This window comes from Achroia grisella, unplaced genomic scaffold, assembly GCF_030625045.1.
Source record: "Achroia grisella isolate CSIRO2021 unplaced genomic scaffold, CSIRO_AGI_Agris_v1 utg980, whole genome shotgun sequence".
NCBI lineage: Eukaryota > Metazoa > Arthropoda > Insecta > Lepidoptera > Pyralidae > Achroia > Achroia grisella.
The window spans coordinates 305,425-322,580 of NW_026713079.1; the positions used below are offsets into that span (position 1 = coordinate 305,425).

General features: G+C 37.4%; 1 protein-coding gene across 1 annotated transcript; it reads left to right on the forward strand.

Annotated features, from left to right (window-relative positions):
* Positions 1 to 4,556: 4,556 nt before the first annotated feature.
* On the forward strand, positions 4,557 to 16,910 carry LOC131854380 (ankyrin repeat domain-containing protein 13D). The gene is made up of 13 exons (XM_059205496.1): positions 4,557 to 4,823; positions 5,812 to 5,953; positions 6,297 to 6,467; positions 8,320 to 8,463; positions 11,164 to 11,341; positions 11,905 to 12,044; positions 12,138 to 12,232; positions 12,777 to 12,953; positions 13,977 to 14,094; positions 14,882 to 15,138; positions 15,846 to 15,970; positions 16,233 to 16,439; positions 16,847 to 16,910. The coding sequence occupies exons 1-12, from the start codon at positions 4,722 to 4,724 to the stop codon at positions 16,435 to 16,437; spliced, it is 1,854 nt and encodes a 617-aa protein (XP_059061479.1). The 5' UTR covers positions 4,557 to 4,721; the 3' UTR covers positions 16,438 to 16,439; positions 16,847 to 16,910.
* The last annotated feature ends 246 nt before the right edge of the window (positions 16,911 to 17,156 follow it).

Below are 17,156 nucleotides of genomic sequence, written 5' to 3' on the forward strand. Positions count from 1 at the left end.
AAAAATATATTAAAAATAAGATCAGAAAACTGATTGACAAACGTTATCCGTCATTCAAGTCAAGAAGTCTGTGCTTATTTTTCTTTTTAATTCGAATAGTGTTTCACCGGAAAAATAAATGTTTAGTTACTGTTTTTCTAATAAAATCGGGATTTGGAGATCAATAAAAGTATCGGTAGCGAATTCAGTTTCCTGTAGGTCTACCACGAAGTGACTCCGAAATTTCGGATCGATATTTCGTGTGATTCGTACCATGAAAAACGTTTTCCGAAATCGTGCCCGAAAACGGAGAATATCGTTTCGATCGTCCCAAATCGTACCATGAAGTATCCGTTCGTACGTGATTATGACGTTTTGACAGCACGTTTATCGTGATTTAAAGTGCGAAGTAGACGAAACCTAAATAGTTAACTTTTTACTTTCGTAAGTATGGATTTTACGTATATAAGTGCTGTAATATATAAAAAAGTGATTAATTAATAATTCAGTTAATGTGTTACAGTGAATAATGTGATAAAAGTTAAACTAATTAGTGTTTTTAAATATTATTGTGTTCAATATAACCTACAACTTAGCATTACTTTATTTTGATTTAATTTCATTATGGCAAGATTGGCTGGAATTTTAGAAGCCCTCAATGAAGAAGAAATTGAAAGACGCAGGTTTAAAAGAAAAATGCGTACTAGTTCGAGTTTGTATCTAAATACAGACTCAGTCGGGAAGTCTTCGAGAATCTTTGTCAGGATGTGGTACGATTATTACCCCTGCCTAAAAATAGTCGAGCAATCGATCCAATAACCAAAAAAGAACTTATGTACATTTTGTAGATGTAAAAAAAATTTAGTATTTACCTATTATTTAGTATTCCCATATCTATTTTTTTTCAGATTCTCACTGCATTAAATTTTTATGCCAGTGGTAGCTACCAGGGTGCAGTCGGACAAAATTTAGACACCACTATGGCTCAGCAGTCTGTCTCAAACTGCATCAGGGATTTGTAACAGGACATTATGCCCTAAATACTAAGGAAATTTATAAGATTTCCTCAGTCCAGGGAAGACAGGAACATATTGAAGAGAAAGTAAGTTTATGTATATTAAATATGATTAAGATTTAACTTTATAGAATTTTATGCTCTTTGTCGATTTATAATACATATACTATTAATTTAGTTCAGTCAACTATTTGTAGCTGTAAATTTATAAATGATATTGTTGTTAATTTCAGAAATCAGCATAAGTTAATTGATGTTTAAATAATCAGTAGTTTATATTTTTCAGTTTTGCTACACAGTATGGTATTTTGATGTTATAGGATGTATCGACAGCACCCATGTGCTATAATTACTTACAACAGTCAATGAAGAGAGATTTTTCAATAGAAAACATTACCACTCTTTAAATGTTACAAGTTGTAAGTAAGTAATGTAAAATGCATAGTGTTATTATATTTGTCACTAAAATATCTTTATAATGTTTGTCCTATTTTTTAGATTGCTGACAGTAATGTGAATATTTATGGTGGATGATGCATTCATTTGGGAGAATAACGAGATCAAAGATCATTTGGAGAGTTTCATAGGAGAAACAACTTATTTGCTGGGTAAATAAATCGTAATTGTTAACTTTGTAGTTGTACTACATATAAAAGTGGTGAACAAACAAGAATACAATGTTTTGTCATTCCTTTTCATTATTAGGATGTCATAAAAGATGATTATAGATTTATTTCATATTTTTTATGTTAAATATTCGATTAGCTGTTAATAGTCTATAACATCAAGTGCATTTATAAAATTCCAATCACAGTTAAGTATGTTTTCTTTTCTTTCAGGAGAAGGATATGTTCTATTTATGCTGAAGGCAGCTTCGAGATAGTCATTACATCAAGATTTTAAAGAATCAAATATCTCTGTTGCCTGTACATTTATGAAATATTATATGCAAAAAGAAGTCTAGAAGTCTAAGATCCTCCTGGGGAATGACTGTCCTTGTTGTAGTATAAAAATTACTGGTACACTGTTGTACTGTTATAATATGATTATTAAACAAATATGATATAACTTTTATAGGATACTATGAATTGTCATAGATCAGCAATATAATAAGTTTATTTGAATAAATGATCCCACAAGAATTCTATTCTATTATAACAGTCCACATTACTTATTTACAAAATTAAAAACTTTTTACAATAAAATATTATTTTATAATCACATATATGTATATATATATATATAGATAAAAATATTATCAAATTGTATATCTTTCAGGTTTTTAAAATATATATATATAAATGAAAAAATTCATTAGGAAAGTAGTGCTTAGCTTCATGAGGCGCATTAAATTAATAGTAAAAATTGATTTCTTAGTACTTTGTGTTGCTAGATAAACTGTAAGATAAATATACTTATATACATGTTACTAAGTAACATTTTTAAACTCATTATTTATCCAATTTTGGAACAAAGTCATAAGAACAAATCAGTATCAATGATATATATAAACTAAGTAACTTTACATCAGCTCATTATTTAACAAATCAACTGTCTAACCCGTAATTCATGTTTGCAAATTCTCTCCCCAGTACAATGATATATTTGTTCTTATCCTATTATAGTCATTCATTTATCACAAATCAACAAGTAGAGAACACAAATCACACATTAATCATTGGTCATATTAAAAAAAAAAAAACCACAAAAATTATTCATTCATATTCAGTCGTTAAAATTATTTGTAGACACTCCATTCTTGCATACAAATAGTCCATTTAATTACACCTGAGTACTTGGCGAATAGCCCTGTTTTCTACCAGTCGATAAATATGCGATTTTTCCTCCATTTCGAACAAACGTGCGTTTGCGACAATGAGAATAATTTCTTTCTTTCATACAAAACGTTAATGTATAGAAACAAATAAAGATTTAAAAGCATGATTGGACTAAAAACAGACATGATGTCTAGGAATATACTAGTGATTGGACATATAAGCTCATTACAGAGAGAGATCTTAATATTTACAGAAATATTTTCATATAACAATAATTTATTATGATATATATTTTTTAATCAATAATAAGGTAAAAGTAAGTGTTATTTATTAGTACTGTCTTATCTTTTCTCTCTTAGTTAACATTGAAACAGCTGTCCTTGATATATAGTGACATTCAGTTTTGCGGAAAAGGCTATTTGGAGGTACCATATACTAAAATAAAAAAGTAATGCATGCTCACTACAGTCAGAGTACATCCATTATGTTATATAAGTCTAGAGAACTATTTTAGTAATGGTTCTCATCTCTGGAAATGCAGGAACATGTGCATCCGACTGAGGTTCTCCAAAGCTTCCTCTCCCATAATAAATATTCTGCACTGTATTGGGTTTAAAGGCTCAGCAGATGATGGCCCTACCCCAGTGGCTGTGGCAGACCTTCGAGCAGCAGTAGCAGCTTTTTTAGTTAGATATTTTTTGTCAGCCCATACCTAAAATTTATAAACTATCAGTAATGGAAAATTTTATTTAATAACAAAATTATTTAACATTTTAAATGCATATCACGTACTAAAATATCAAGAAAAGTGCTTACCTTCTGCCACTGCTTTACAGTTTTAGTGCATCCACCTCCAATGCATTGAGTTCGTCTGTGAAAACGAACCCATAATTTGGTTAAAATGGATCTTGTTCGCCCTTCTGCATTTCTACAGTGGCCACGAGTAACTCCTGGTGCTCTGCTAGGAATGTTAAAATGTATGCATTGTTCCACAGTGGGATTACTCATCTAAATATATAAATACATTTGTTAGCGTTTGTCATAAATAGAAACTAATAAATAAAATCAAAGTTATTAGATGTTCATTTTCATTGATGTTTAACGAACAAATTTAGCAATAAAAAATCATTTAAAAACACTTGTGATGATAAAACTTAAGTTTATATATAAAAAAATAAAAACAAAAATTCAAATGTAAATAGAGGTTTGACGTTTTCTTATGACATAAAATACTACTAATTTTAGTAGTTTTTTATTTAAATACATTTAAATATAAACGACTGTACATTTTATTTTATCCGGAGTATACCACTTTATTTTTTTCCTAATTTAAGAGTGTATAATAAAAGACTTCTCATCTTTCATTCGTTCACGATCATAGTGATATGGCACAACCGTCCAATAAATGGATTCCGAAGAAACCAGATAATGACTGTAACTTACTAGTGGAAATTAAAAGCGAGTATTTCGGTGAATTTCGTTTTGTTACGCGATAATCGCAGTAACTTTCGTGGTAGACCAATACAGGGATCTCATTTATCCATAAGATATGTATGTGTTTAACAAATAGCCACAAATGCCTCTCGAACTCATTAAAAATATCTAGTACTCCTGAAATTATACCAACTGTCTTTTAGCTTTAGATGTTTGTAAAATAAACCGATTTTCAAAATTGTCTACTTTTAAGCAACCCATACATTTCACTAATTTAACAACACAGAGCATTTAGAGAAATTACTCAGAGACTCAGTCTCAAATTGACTGACAGTGTGACAGTGCGGCAGAGCAAGACAGAGATAGTATAAAATGAAATTATTATAATATTAATTCTGAAAGTCCTTAGTTTTAATATATTTTAATGTTTTAACATATTGTTACTTTAGAAGTGTATTTAATATTATGACGATAATATATTTCGCGTTGTAATTAGTGACGTTAGTTCTTAAACAATGGCGTTAACTGCGGAGGAGGTAGCTCAGCGTTATCCTTTACACTGGATGGTGTGGAACAACCAGCATGAAGAACTGAGGAGTGCTCTCGAGACTAAAAATGTATTTACTTTCTTCTGTACATTATAATATATACAAGATACAACCAACTAATAAATATATGGTGCATTTAGCGACCAGACTGAATTGACCTTTAAAGGAATGTATTTGAAAGTGTTGGTCTAGCAGTTTTACACACAACATCATTTTAGTGCTGATGATTACCGCTAAATTCTAGGACAATATATTATATAGGGTTTTTGTTTCCAAACATGTCAACCCCATTAGATACTAATATTACTACAAATAATTAAAAAATTACTTAAATAAATTTCAAAATGTTTTTGTAGTATTGTTCAAGGCTCTTAATAAAGCCATACAAACAATGTAATGTATGTTTCACATGAAAATAATCCCATTATCACAATACAAGAAGCCATACTAAGCCTTAAGTATTTAAGTAAATTGTAAAAGAAAAAAAATATTGGAGTAAGTGGTAAAACTTAATGGTAAGGGTATGACATCAGCTTATTAGGGTAAAAACTCCAATTTTATTTTCTCTTACAATTTACTTAACCCTTCAAATGTTTTGACACATGTCTGTGCACTACTCTTAAACCATATTGCCGTCTTGTCACAGATCTGTGCCCACAAAACTGTGACTTCTTTTTTACCAATTTTATCTTTATTAAAATCTTTTTTTTAAGTATACATTAGAATATTGTTATCTATTACAAAAACTCAAGCACTATCTTTGCCTGCTAACTATCACCTCTATCACAGGTTAGGTTGGCTGGAAGAGATCTCTTGCAGAGATAAGCCCGCCCTTGCTCACATCTTTGTATAATTGTCTTTGTCTATTAATAAGTGCATTAAAGTATATATATATAAAAACAAAATAGGATTGAAACGCGTTTGAAAACATACAGCTGGTACATACCACCTATTCACTTTCAGTCGCTACGACAGATGACGGACATTGAAAAGGTTAAATACTCTTACATTTTCTTGAATTATACAATAGTAAGTTGGTAATATTTGTTATTTCTAGTTCACCACTCAGGACTTGGAATTGAAAGATCCTCGCGGCCGAACACCATTGCTCCTGGCGGTTACCCTCGGATACATTGATGCAGCAAATGCTCTTCTCGATGCTGGTGCTGATGTCAACTGTGAGAAAGATGGATGGACTGGTAAGGATCTAATAATCAACATATAAAAGAAGCACACAGTAATATAACTGATAATATCATTTGTACCTACTATATCTACTTGAAAAGGGTTAATATACACTGCAAACATTTCTGAATATATGTACCTATGTGTATTATATCTTACTAATATTATAAACACAAAAGTTTGTGAGTATGGATGGATGTTTGTTACTCTTTCACACAAAAACTACTGAAAGGATTTTGATGAAACTTTACAGTAATATAGCTTACACATCAGATTAATATAGTGTATAATTTAAAATGAAATTATGATAATTTATATACATATTATAGTATAATTTACTTGTTCTGTCAAATGCAGCGGTCCAAGAGGCGACAGCGAGTGGTGACCCCGAGTTACTGGCGCTGGTCCTATCTCGGCGCGACTACCAACGCGTACTGGTCCACTCCATCAGCATCCCCGACCTGCTGGACAAGCTCCGACTAGCGCCTGACTTCTATGTAGAAATGAAGTGGGAGTTCACGAGCTGGGGTAAGTTATAAGCAACAACAGAAAATCAAACCTGAAATAAACCTTGAGTAATTAATTGATGAAATTTGGGAAGCTGCAATATAATTTTCCTGGATCAAGCAAAGAAAAGATAAAATAGACTAAATAAATATAAGGAAACCTTAAAATACCTTTTTTGAAAAATCCCATAATGTAATAATCTGTCTCATAAATGTATATAAATAAGTAAAATTCAAGAAAACAAATGTTTGATTGTTATTTTAAATTAACAGCTTATCACTAAATGCATATTAAAGTATATACGTGCTTACATAAAGAATGAATTTAATATTTTTTTGTCTATCTATCTGTTTGCTCTTGGTGAATATTGTGTTTGAATATGAAATATGAAAATCTGAAAGTGCTGAAATATTTTATGCCAGTTTTTTTTTAAAGAATGATAATGGAATGGTGCACCCGCCTGCGCTAACGGTTTACGCTGGTGGGGCACCAGTGGAGGATGATTAGATAAGCATCAGTAGCGTGACCACAGAGACAATTTATATTTATATTTTATTACTGTTTCATATCTATATTACTCTATAAGCTATGTATGACATGGACTATTAGTAGCCTGAATAAGTAAATAAATAAATAAAATATGAACAACTATTATAAAATGGGTATTACGACTGTTATGACTTCACATAATATAGTAATATTGCCTTATTAGATCAGCGCGACGGTTGACTGGTAGAATGTCATCAGGCATTAAGTTTGTTTTATGTGACCACAGAGACAATTTATATTTATATTTTATTACTGGAAATTATCATATTACTCTATAAGCTATGCCTACGTCATAGACCTTTATGCATGAATAAGTAAATAAATAAATGAAAATGAACAACTATTATAAAATTTTACGACTATTTGACTTTGGGGGGTAGAATTAATCAATATTGCCTTATTAGATCGGATACGCGACGTGACTAAGATCTGTCATGCATAATTTCATTTATGTTCCAGTGGTTTCGCCCGCGGCATCGCGTTAATTTATGTCAGTCACATTTGAGTTATATATATTTAGATTATAATTCATATGTATGTTACTCTATAAGGTATTTATCATATGGGTCTAGTTGCCTGAAATGATCGTCCGCCGTGTATACAATTTTGTGTGTAAAAGAATAAATAGAATAGAATAGAAAAGAAAATCATTTATTCAAATAAACTTAATTTAAGCACTTTTGAATAGTCAACATTTTTTTTAAATCTACCGCTTATTCGGAAAGCTGTCTCATCACAAGAAGAATAAGCAAGAAACTTGTGTGTTGCTCTTTTAAACAATCCTTGTAAGTTCACATTTTACAAGTCGAAACGTGTGAATAGAAACTACCAACCAGCACTAATTTATTTAGGCTCAAATATAAAAAGACAATAAGATTAAATCAGTCGTAGTGATAAGAGCAGACCAGTCCCTACAAGCAGCACTCGTTTACGAGTATGACGGATGAGCCAGCCATCACTGCGCTCGACCATATTTTAGGGAGCCCAATGACCCGGCCCACCACGCCGCCACATGTCTGGACATTTTAGTGAGCATGACTACTCATTCCACTCGACCACGTCACAGCTACAAAAATTACTATATGGTAGTTACAGTATTCGCACTTTACATGAGGATGCATGCGGCAATTAATACAAAAGCCGCTACGCTATCATATATCAAGAAAGCAGTATGAAAAATAAATTATAACGTTGTCCGCAAATAAACTTATACTTGCTATATATTGATATCATCTATAAATTCATCTATCCTATAATAGGCTTTTTTACATAACATTTGTTTAATATAAAGTTTGAATAAATAAATATGTATGTATTTCTGCAGTCCCCCTAGTATCCCGTATGTGCCCCTTTGATACATACAAGGTGTACAAGCGAGGGGGGAATGTTCGTGTGGACACAACACTCGTCGGCTTCGAGAACAATCGCTGGCAGCGCGGTGACCGCACCTTCATATTCAGAGGACAAGGTCAGTGGAACTTCGTTTTGTATCCAGTGGTCTAGCGGTTTAGCATACTGCTTTACGATACGATAGTCCGCGGACATTTCAGTCCAATGTCCATTACAGTTGGACTGCAAGTCATACAGGACTAAACCACTATCTGTATCAAAGGCTGTCTAGCATTATGAATCGAAATCGACAGATTTCCTACGCACGGTACAAGCATTTGTATTCATGAGTATGATTGTTTGTATTTATCTGGACATTTCAGTCCAATGTCCATTACAGCTGGACTGCAAGTCATATAGGACTAAACCACTATCTGTATCAAAGGCTGTCTAGCATTATGAATTGAAATCGACAGATTTTCTACGCACGGTACAAACATTTGTATTCATGAGTATGATTTTTTTGTATCGGTCTGGTTTTGTATGTATTTACAAAAAAATCTAAGTATTTATATCAGTTGTCTAGTACCCATAACACAAGCTCTGCTTACCGTGGGACTATGTGGCGCCGTGTTAATTGTTCAGGCTTATTTATTTATTATTATGCACATATAAAATGTTTGTTTTACTTTTGGTGCCTTGCCAACAACATAAACCATTACAGTATTCAGTTAAAACATATTCACCCCTTAAGACAGTCGTGTCAAATATACGGCCCGCGCGCCACATCCGACCCCCGGGCTGTAACAATAAGGCGATCGCACATTTATCGCATATATATTTATCAACCGTATATTATTTACTACTAGCTGTACCGGCAAACGTTGTTATGCCATATAAATTGCTATAAAAAAATAGGGGTTGATGATAGAAGGGTGAAAATTTAGGATTGTATGTATTTTTGTATGTTGTATCATAAAAAAATAGAAACTAAAAATTTTGTCTAAACAATAAAAAATAAAAATTTAGGGGTGGACTACCCCTAACATTTGGGGATGAAAAATAGATGTTGGCCGATTTTCAGACCTACTCAATACGCTCACAAAATTTCATGAGAATCGGTCAAGCCGTTTCGGAGGAGTATGGGAACGAAAACCGTGACACGAGAATTTTATATATAATTGAATAAATAAAATTCTATAATAATTCAGTACATTTTCCGCCTACATATTCTAAATTTAATATATGGCCGTTTGCAAAATTAGGATTGATAACTCTGCCTTAAGGGATAGTTAATGTGTCAATTTGTCTTGTTGTAATAGAAAATTTAAAGAACTAGAATATAAATAGTCTATTGACGACAGGCGACACGTATAAGCGGCGTCGCGACGCACCTATATTATTTGTGCAGATTAGGTAGACAATAAGTTGTGTGTTGAAATTGGACAATAACTTAGAAATAATATTAGTTTTTAAAAGTGCTGTTTTAGAATAAGACATCGATTCACTGTTTAAAACTACGATAACGGTTGAACATCTGTTTGGGTACCAGCGTTCATTTGGCATTCATTGTTTATAAACACAATGAATATTTGTTGGCCTTTTGTGATAAGATAACACCGTTACTATTTTCTAGCCATCGGGTTTATGATGACCGTAGGGTTTCTTATTGTAAACATATTCTTATTGTAGACTAACGGACGGAACACGGTAATTCATGTCTTTATGAATATTGTCCAATCCGTGTTTACAGTGCATTGTAATTAGACAAGGAAATTGGTTATTGCACCAATGTTAAATGTTGAAGAGTAATCGTCTATCATGGTATGGACATGTAATGCGTAGGAACGAGGATAATATTTTAAGAAAGATGTTACAAATGAATGTGGATGGTTATAAGGGCAGAGGAAGGCCAAAAAAGAGATGGATGGACTGTGTGAAAGATGATATGGTAAGAAAGGAAGTAAATAACGCGATGACTGCGAACAGGGATGAATGGAAACGAAAAACATATTACGCCGACCCCAAATAAATGGGATAAGGATGAAGCAGATGATGATGATGATGATGTTAAATATTCTTGGGTAGAGTTGTAAAATGCAATGCATTCTTTATGAGTAACTGTTAGTTTGTGAGAATAAAGAAGTAAGGGAATTTCGGCAATGTGCAAAGATATTGTTATGAAGTTGTATAACGTTGTGCATTGTCTGATAGAAATAAGGTTTGGTTTATTGCCAGTAAGAATTTTGTAAGGACTGTAGTCCCCACTACAGTCTATACCTCCCATATATAAGGCGAGGAATTTTTGTATCGAGTTAGTCGTAATATAGTTATAATGCAGTCATAATACTGTTATAATAGAGGGACTCAGACAGTCATAGTCGGATTGTTATATGCCGACGGCTGTCATAATCGAACACAGTACGGACGGCAGTTATAGTCCGTTATTATTGTAAAGTCAGTCGCGGTAGTTTCCTATAGACGCCATACAGTCTGAGCTACAGCGGCTGAAACTTGAATGTAACATCGAATACGGTTATAACTCAATTGTGAAACTTCTGTGGAGAGAATAAACAGGCTTCAAGAGACAACCGTTTCTTTTAAACCCCACCATCGATACAGTCCACTGTTCTCCCTGAGAAGCTGTCGCCAACATAGTCTTTACACAAGTAAACTTAACATAAGCACTTTTGAGTACCTAATCACATTTTTTTATTCTACCACTCATTCGGAACGAAGAATCATCACGTGATGGAACACGAAACTAGCATGTTGCTCTTTTAAATAAAACTTGTTCTAAGTCCTAAGTAATTACACAACTGGTCCATGTTGTCCCTAGGCCGGACTGCAAGTCTAATAGAGCTGGACCACGAGAAAGGTACGTCGTGGACTGAGCATATGGAGCCGATTTGCCGGGCGAGCGAGTGGCCACCTCCGACAGTGGATATTATAGAACAGCGGCTGAACACGCCAATAGCCATCAACTATCTGGACACCGACAAGATTAGCTTCGAGAGGTATGCTTTGTGGGACGTTAGAATGTTTGATAGGTTGATAATAGCTCTGTGATAAGAAGGCATCACATCGACCCACACCAGGCCGTCAACAAAGGCATCTCATTTTTCATCTCAAAAAAAAAAAGGAAACAAAATGTTGACAGTCTCGATTTATTTGTCGATGGTAGCCGGTTCGGTTACTTGCTTATATTGATCTTTGTGTTTCTTATGTATTTTATGTATTTATAAAATATGTGTATAAGTATTTATATAAATTGTTTAGTGTCCATAATAAAAGCTCTCTAAAACCTTGGGACTGGATAGCGCTGTGTAAAAAAGTGGTGAGCTAAAGTGCTAAACTACCGAAGCCGTTAAATTGGTTACATGGATACTTTTGCTTCGTCTATTTCAGTTATAATGTAGCTCGTTTTATTAGCAGTGTTACATTTTATAATTTCATAATCATCAGTTATTTCCTTTATCATGATTTTCGATTAGTTTTGCATAGTTAAAACTGTTAATTGCACATCTTAAATACGCCGAAGAGATTCCAAATAAATATAATTATATGCTGTACTCGTCAGAAATAAGAGCGGAATCTGGGGCTGGCGGCAGGACAAGACGGAGAACGTGAACGGATTCGAGTGCAAGGTGTTCAGCGCCAACAACGTGGAGCTGGTGTCCAAGACGCGCAGTGAGCACGTGCCGCGCGCCGCGGGGACAGGCGGGCCCCACCACGACCCCGGGGACGCCGCGCTCGCGGGGACCGAGCGGGGCCCGGCCGCCGCGGGGACCGAGCGGGGCCCGGCCGCCGCAGGGCCCGCCTCCACCGCGCCCCTGGCAGAACTGCTGGCGATGGCCGAGTCGCCCTCGTTCTCGGAGACCACGCCCCTCACCGCCACGCCAGACGAGGTTTGTGTCACCTGCGTCGTCCAAGTTTCTGAATATCTGTTTTAGGAGTCAATTCCCTGGCGTAACTTAGCCAGCGTCATTTTTCTGGTGTTACAAGGTTACATTATGGCAAAAAAGCGACCTCCAATAATGTGACACGGGAAAATTCACTCTATGTCATCTAGTTTCAAGCTAAGCTGAGCTTACGTTGTGGGTACTAGACAACTGTTAGACATATTTAAATACATTCTTCTGTAAATAGTTCTGTAAATCAGCCAGACCGATAGTAGCAAGCATAGTGCCGAATACAAATATTTGCACTTAAATGGACATTGGATGGATTAGATTAAATGGACACAGAAATAGTAAAATAGTTTTAATTTCTATTTGATTTTGCTACCTTTTCTATTAGCTTATCATATTCTATAAATTTTTGTCTGCTTATATTATTTTCTATTATTTTCTGATAATTGTCTTCTACTAATTGTATGCTAATTTAAGTTTCAAATTATGTAGAGTATGTGTTAAATAATAAAACAGCAGATAATGTGTTGGTGTTCCTCAGGATCCCGAAGAGGACAGCAAGTCCAAGTCGCCCCCGGTGACGTGGCAGGAGTACTTCAGCGGTGCGGGCCCGCCGCCCGGGGCCCCCGCGCGGGACGTGGGCCGGCCGCGGGTGGAGACCACCAAGGTGCAGAAGTTCCGCGCCACGCTCTGGCTCTGCGAGGACTACCCGCTTGAGGTTAGATCATACTCATCATACATTTAGGGTCTGCAACGCACATCTGACACCCCTGGTGTTTCAGGCGTGCATAGGCTACGGTAACCGTTTACTATCAGAAGGACCGTATGCCTGTTTCCCACCATCGTAGTATAAAAAAAATATTTTCACTACATAAAATTCCCCTCCGGCCGATCGCTTGTCCAATTCAAAGGAGATTTACGACGACCTGAGCCGTAGTTCAAAATCTAGCGGTGCCCTCAGATTAACAGTCGTATCCGTCAGGCGTTAGTTGACTTTCAGCCGCGTCATAAATCCTTCTGCGGGTTTGGAGTGCCACTGCACTCGCCCTCTATTTTCCGGTGAAACTGTAAAGGCCAGTCGACAGCATTAGAGTAGTCCGAAAGAAAAAAACGTGAAACAGTATGCGGCGTGTGATTTTTCAAAATTCTCAAAATTAACTTTTAACGGTAATTTTTTAACACTTTAGCCTATTTAATAAACCCTAAAATCCTAAGGGTGCTAATAAACCGAAACGCTATTTGGATGTATACAGCAATTTATTTATAGTTTTTAGTTCCGATACTTAGTCATCTTATATATAAAATTCTCGTATCACAATGTTAGTTACCATACTCCTCTAAAACGGCTTGACCGACTATTATGAAATTTGATATGCATATCAGTAGGACTTAATTTATATTGCAAAACAACGTTTGGAGGATCAGCTAGTATTAGTAACTGTGTAAAATTCTACAATTAATGAATACATTAAAATTACCTTACGTTTTTTACACTATAATATATTGACTATATCTAAAAAGGTATTCTTGAGAAAATTTAATCGCAATTCTTCCAGCTATTTATAAATAATCACTTCTCGCCTCGTCACCATTTTACGATATTATTATATCGTGCCTCTAGTAAAATACTATATTAAGATAATTTACATTTTTGAAATGCACTCTAAAGGTTTGTCTTAAAGTTTCATTTCAAGAATTTTTAATAGTTGTATTTATGTAAAAATTTAAAATAATTCGACAGTTGCAAGAGCAAATAGTGCCAATCCTGGATTTGATGTCGTCGATATCGTCCCCACACTTCGCCAAGCTAAGGGACTTCATACAAATGCAATTGCCCGCCGGGTTTCCTGTCAAAATTGGTAAGTGCTACGATTATGCGGCGCCTGACGAACGACGCTGGACTTAGAAATAATCTTTATTCAAATAAACTTAATATAAGCACTTTTGAATAGTCACGTATTATGTATGTATAAAAATATGTTTCTACATATTTATACTAGTTTTTACACACACATCACTGGCTGCTAGATGGCACTAGAGTGGCAAAAAGTTGATATGTTATTTTTTTGTTTTTTATATATTTTTTTTTATATAAAATGTAATATTAGAATGAATATAGGATATTCATTCTAATACCTCCAGGAATATGTGTACAAAATTTCTTGATCGGTTCAGTAGTTTTTGGGTGAAAGCGTAACAAACTTTCACATTTATAATTTTACTAGCTACTCGCCCCTACTTCGCCCTAGAAGGTTTATATATATAATACATGTACACCCACATGTATTATATATATAAACCTTCTTCTAGAATCACTAGTAGTAGTATTAACTCAAGTTCTGCTTAACTTGACACTTTTTTTATGGGTGATAATGGTATGGTGCACCCGCCTACGCTAAAGGTTTACGCTGTCGGGGCACCAGTGGAACATGATAAGATGAGTATGAGGTCAGGTCAGTTAGTTCATGGTGGTAAATTCACATCACCATTGACATGGTACCATTGCTAGCAATGGACTTATTAATATATGTTCCTAACAATCCCTTTCACCTTGCTATATCTTTCTGTAAAAACTTATATCTATCCACAATAGGACGGGTAATATTGCTGTTTTTTTATTATTATTTTCGTATCATTGGCAAACAGAGATCCCCCTGTTCCACGTGCTGAACGCTCGGATAACGTTCGGGAACATCTTCGGCACGAGCAGCCCCGTGCGGCACGTGGACTGCATCCAGGAGGGGGAGCGGCCCGCCTGCGTCCTCGACGACGCATGCTTCGACATCGGGCGCGGGTACACCGACGCGGCCACCACCACCACCCACGGCGACGACGACGGCCTGCTGCACTACGCCATCCGGCAGAGCATGCTGGACCCCGCCGCGCACCAGCCCGACGACCAGGTGACACCACCACCACCACCACCACCACCACCACCACCACCACCACCCACGGCGACGACGACGGCCTGCTGCACTACGCCATCCGGCAGAGCATGCTGGACCCCGCCGCGCACCAGCCCGACGACCAGGTGACACCACCACCACCACCACCACCACCACCACCACCACCACCACCACCACCACCACCACCACCACCACCACCACCACCACCACCACCACCACCACCACCCACGGCGACGACGACGGCCTGCTGCACTACGCCATCCGGCAGAGCATGCTGGACCCCGCCGCGCACCAGCCCGACGACCAGGTGACACCACCACCACCACCACCACCACCACCACCACCACCCACGGCGACGACGACGGCCTGCTGCACTACGCCATCCGGCAGAGCATGCTGGACCCCGCCGCGCACCAGCCCGACGACCAGGTGACACCACCACCACCACCACCACCACCACCACCACCACCCACGGCGACGACGACGGCCTGCTGCACTACGCCATCCGGCAGAGCATGCTGGACCCCGCCGCGCACCAGCCCGACGACCAGGTGACACCACCACCACCACCACCACCAGCACCACCACCACCAAAACCATTTTGGTTTCTAAAATTTTGACATTGTAAACATAGCATCTGTATTTCTCGCAATAATTCTATTGTACTTCGCATCTTAATAAATGTATCATGTTTGGTGTACCAGGTGGACGTGTGGGAGGCGCTGCGGGGCGAGCGGCCGCGGAATCCCTCTCCCCCGCACGAGCTGCCCTCCCCGCCCTCACCCTCCGGGCACGGCCTGCTCACCCACGAGGAGTGCCAGCTGCAGAGGTTAGTTCTATGTACAACCTTTCTTTCTTAGGGAATTGTTCATGATATTACTTGTATGTATCTGGTTTTATGTAAGAAACATGGTAAAGAATTTGATGGCCTCATCTCTCATGCCAAACCCATTCCAGAGGACTCAGATGTCATGCCTCTTATCCAATAATTTCACTGCTTAATCTGCAGATTATCTCTGTATGATGTAATTGCGGCGTATACCGTATAACTACTGTATATTTAGTTGAGTAACGGGTTGGGATGTGTGCAGGGCGATCGAGGCGTCACTGCGGTCCGTGTCGCTGCTGCCGGCGGCGGAGGGCGAGCCGGCCGCGGAGCGCGAGCAGGACGTCGACGACGAGCTGCAGGCCGCGCTCGCAGCCTCCGTGCAGGAACACTCCGCGCGGCAGCACCAGCTGCTGGCGGAGCAGCGCGCGCTCGACGAGGCGCTGCGGCTCTCGCTGCTCGACAACTGACGGTCAGTGGCTGCACGACTGACGGTCAGTGGCTGCACGAGGCGCTGCTCGACAACTGACGGTCAGTGGCTGCACGACTGACGGTCAGTGGCTGCACGAGGCGCTGCTCGACAACTGACGGTCAGTGGCTGCACGACTGACGGTCAGTGGCTGCACGAGGCGCTGCTCGACAACTGACGGTCAGTGGCTGCACGACTGACGGTCAGTGGCTGCACGAGGCGCTGCTCGACAACTGACGGTCAGTGGCTGCACGAGGCGCTGCTCGTGACCACGGCACGTCGAGAGTTAAATTTATTTACCATAAAATTATTCGTGTTAATACCAATTTCCTTATATTAATATTGTCCCTAATAATGAATAATACATGAATAAAGATATTTGGATATAATTTGAATTATTTTAATTTCAGATCTCAATAGAAAATATAAAGCGTCCACCAAATGAAGACTTACGCCTAAACGTATAAAGTTAGTGAGATATTTATTGCAATAACAAGAAAGTTTATAATTGATTGACAGCATACAGACAAGCAGGGCGATATTTGACAGGGTTCATTTTAAAGGTACAACAAAAACCCTTTAAAGGTATAAGGCCAGTAATAGTAATCACGAAATCTTCCATTTTATCACGGAAACAAACTGGAAAGTGTTTATCAAATATATTACATTATTATTGTACTTCATACAAATAGAGTAACTTGATTAATTTAGTATAATAAG

Coding starts and splice junctions, on each gene's coding strand:
- LOC131854380 (XM_059205496.1), top strand. CDS start 4,722: ATGGCGTTAACTGCGGAGGAGGTAGCTCAGCGTTATCCTTTACACTGG. Junction 4,824..5,811: donor GTGCTCTCGAGACTAAAAAT/GTATTTACTTTC, acceptor TGTTATTTCTAG/TTCACCACTCAGGACTTGGA. Junction 15,139..15,845: donor CGCACCAGCCCGACGACCAG/GTGACACCACCA, acceptor TTGGTGTACCAG/GTGGACGTGTGGGAGGCGCT.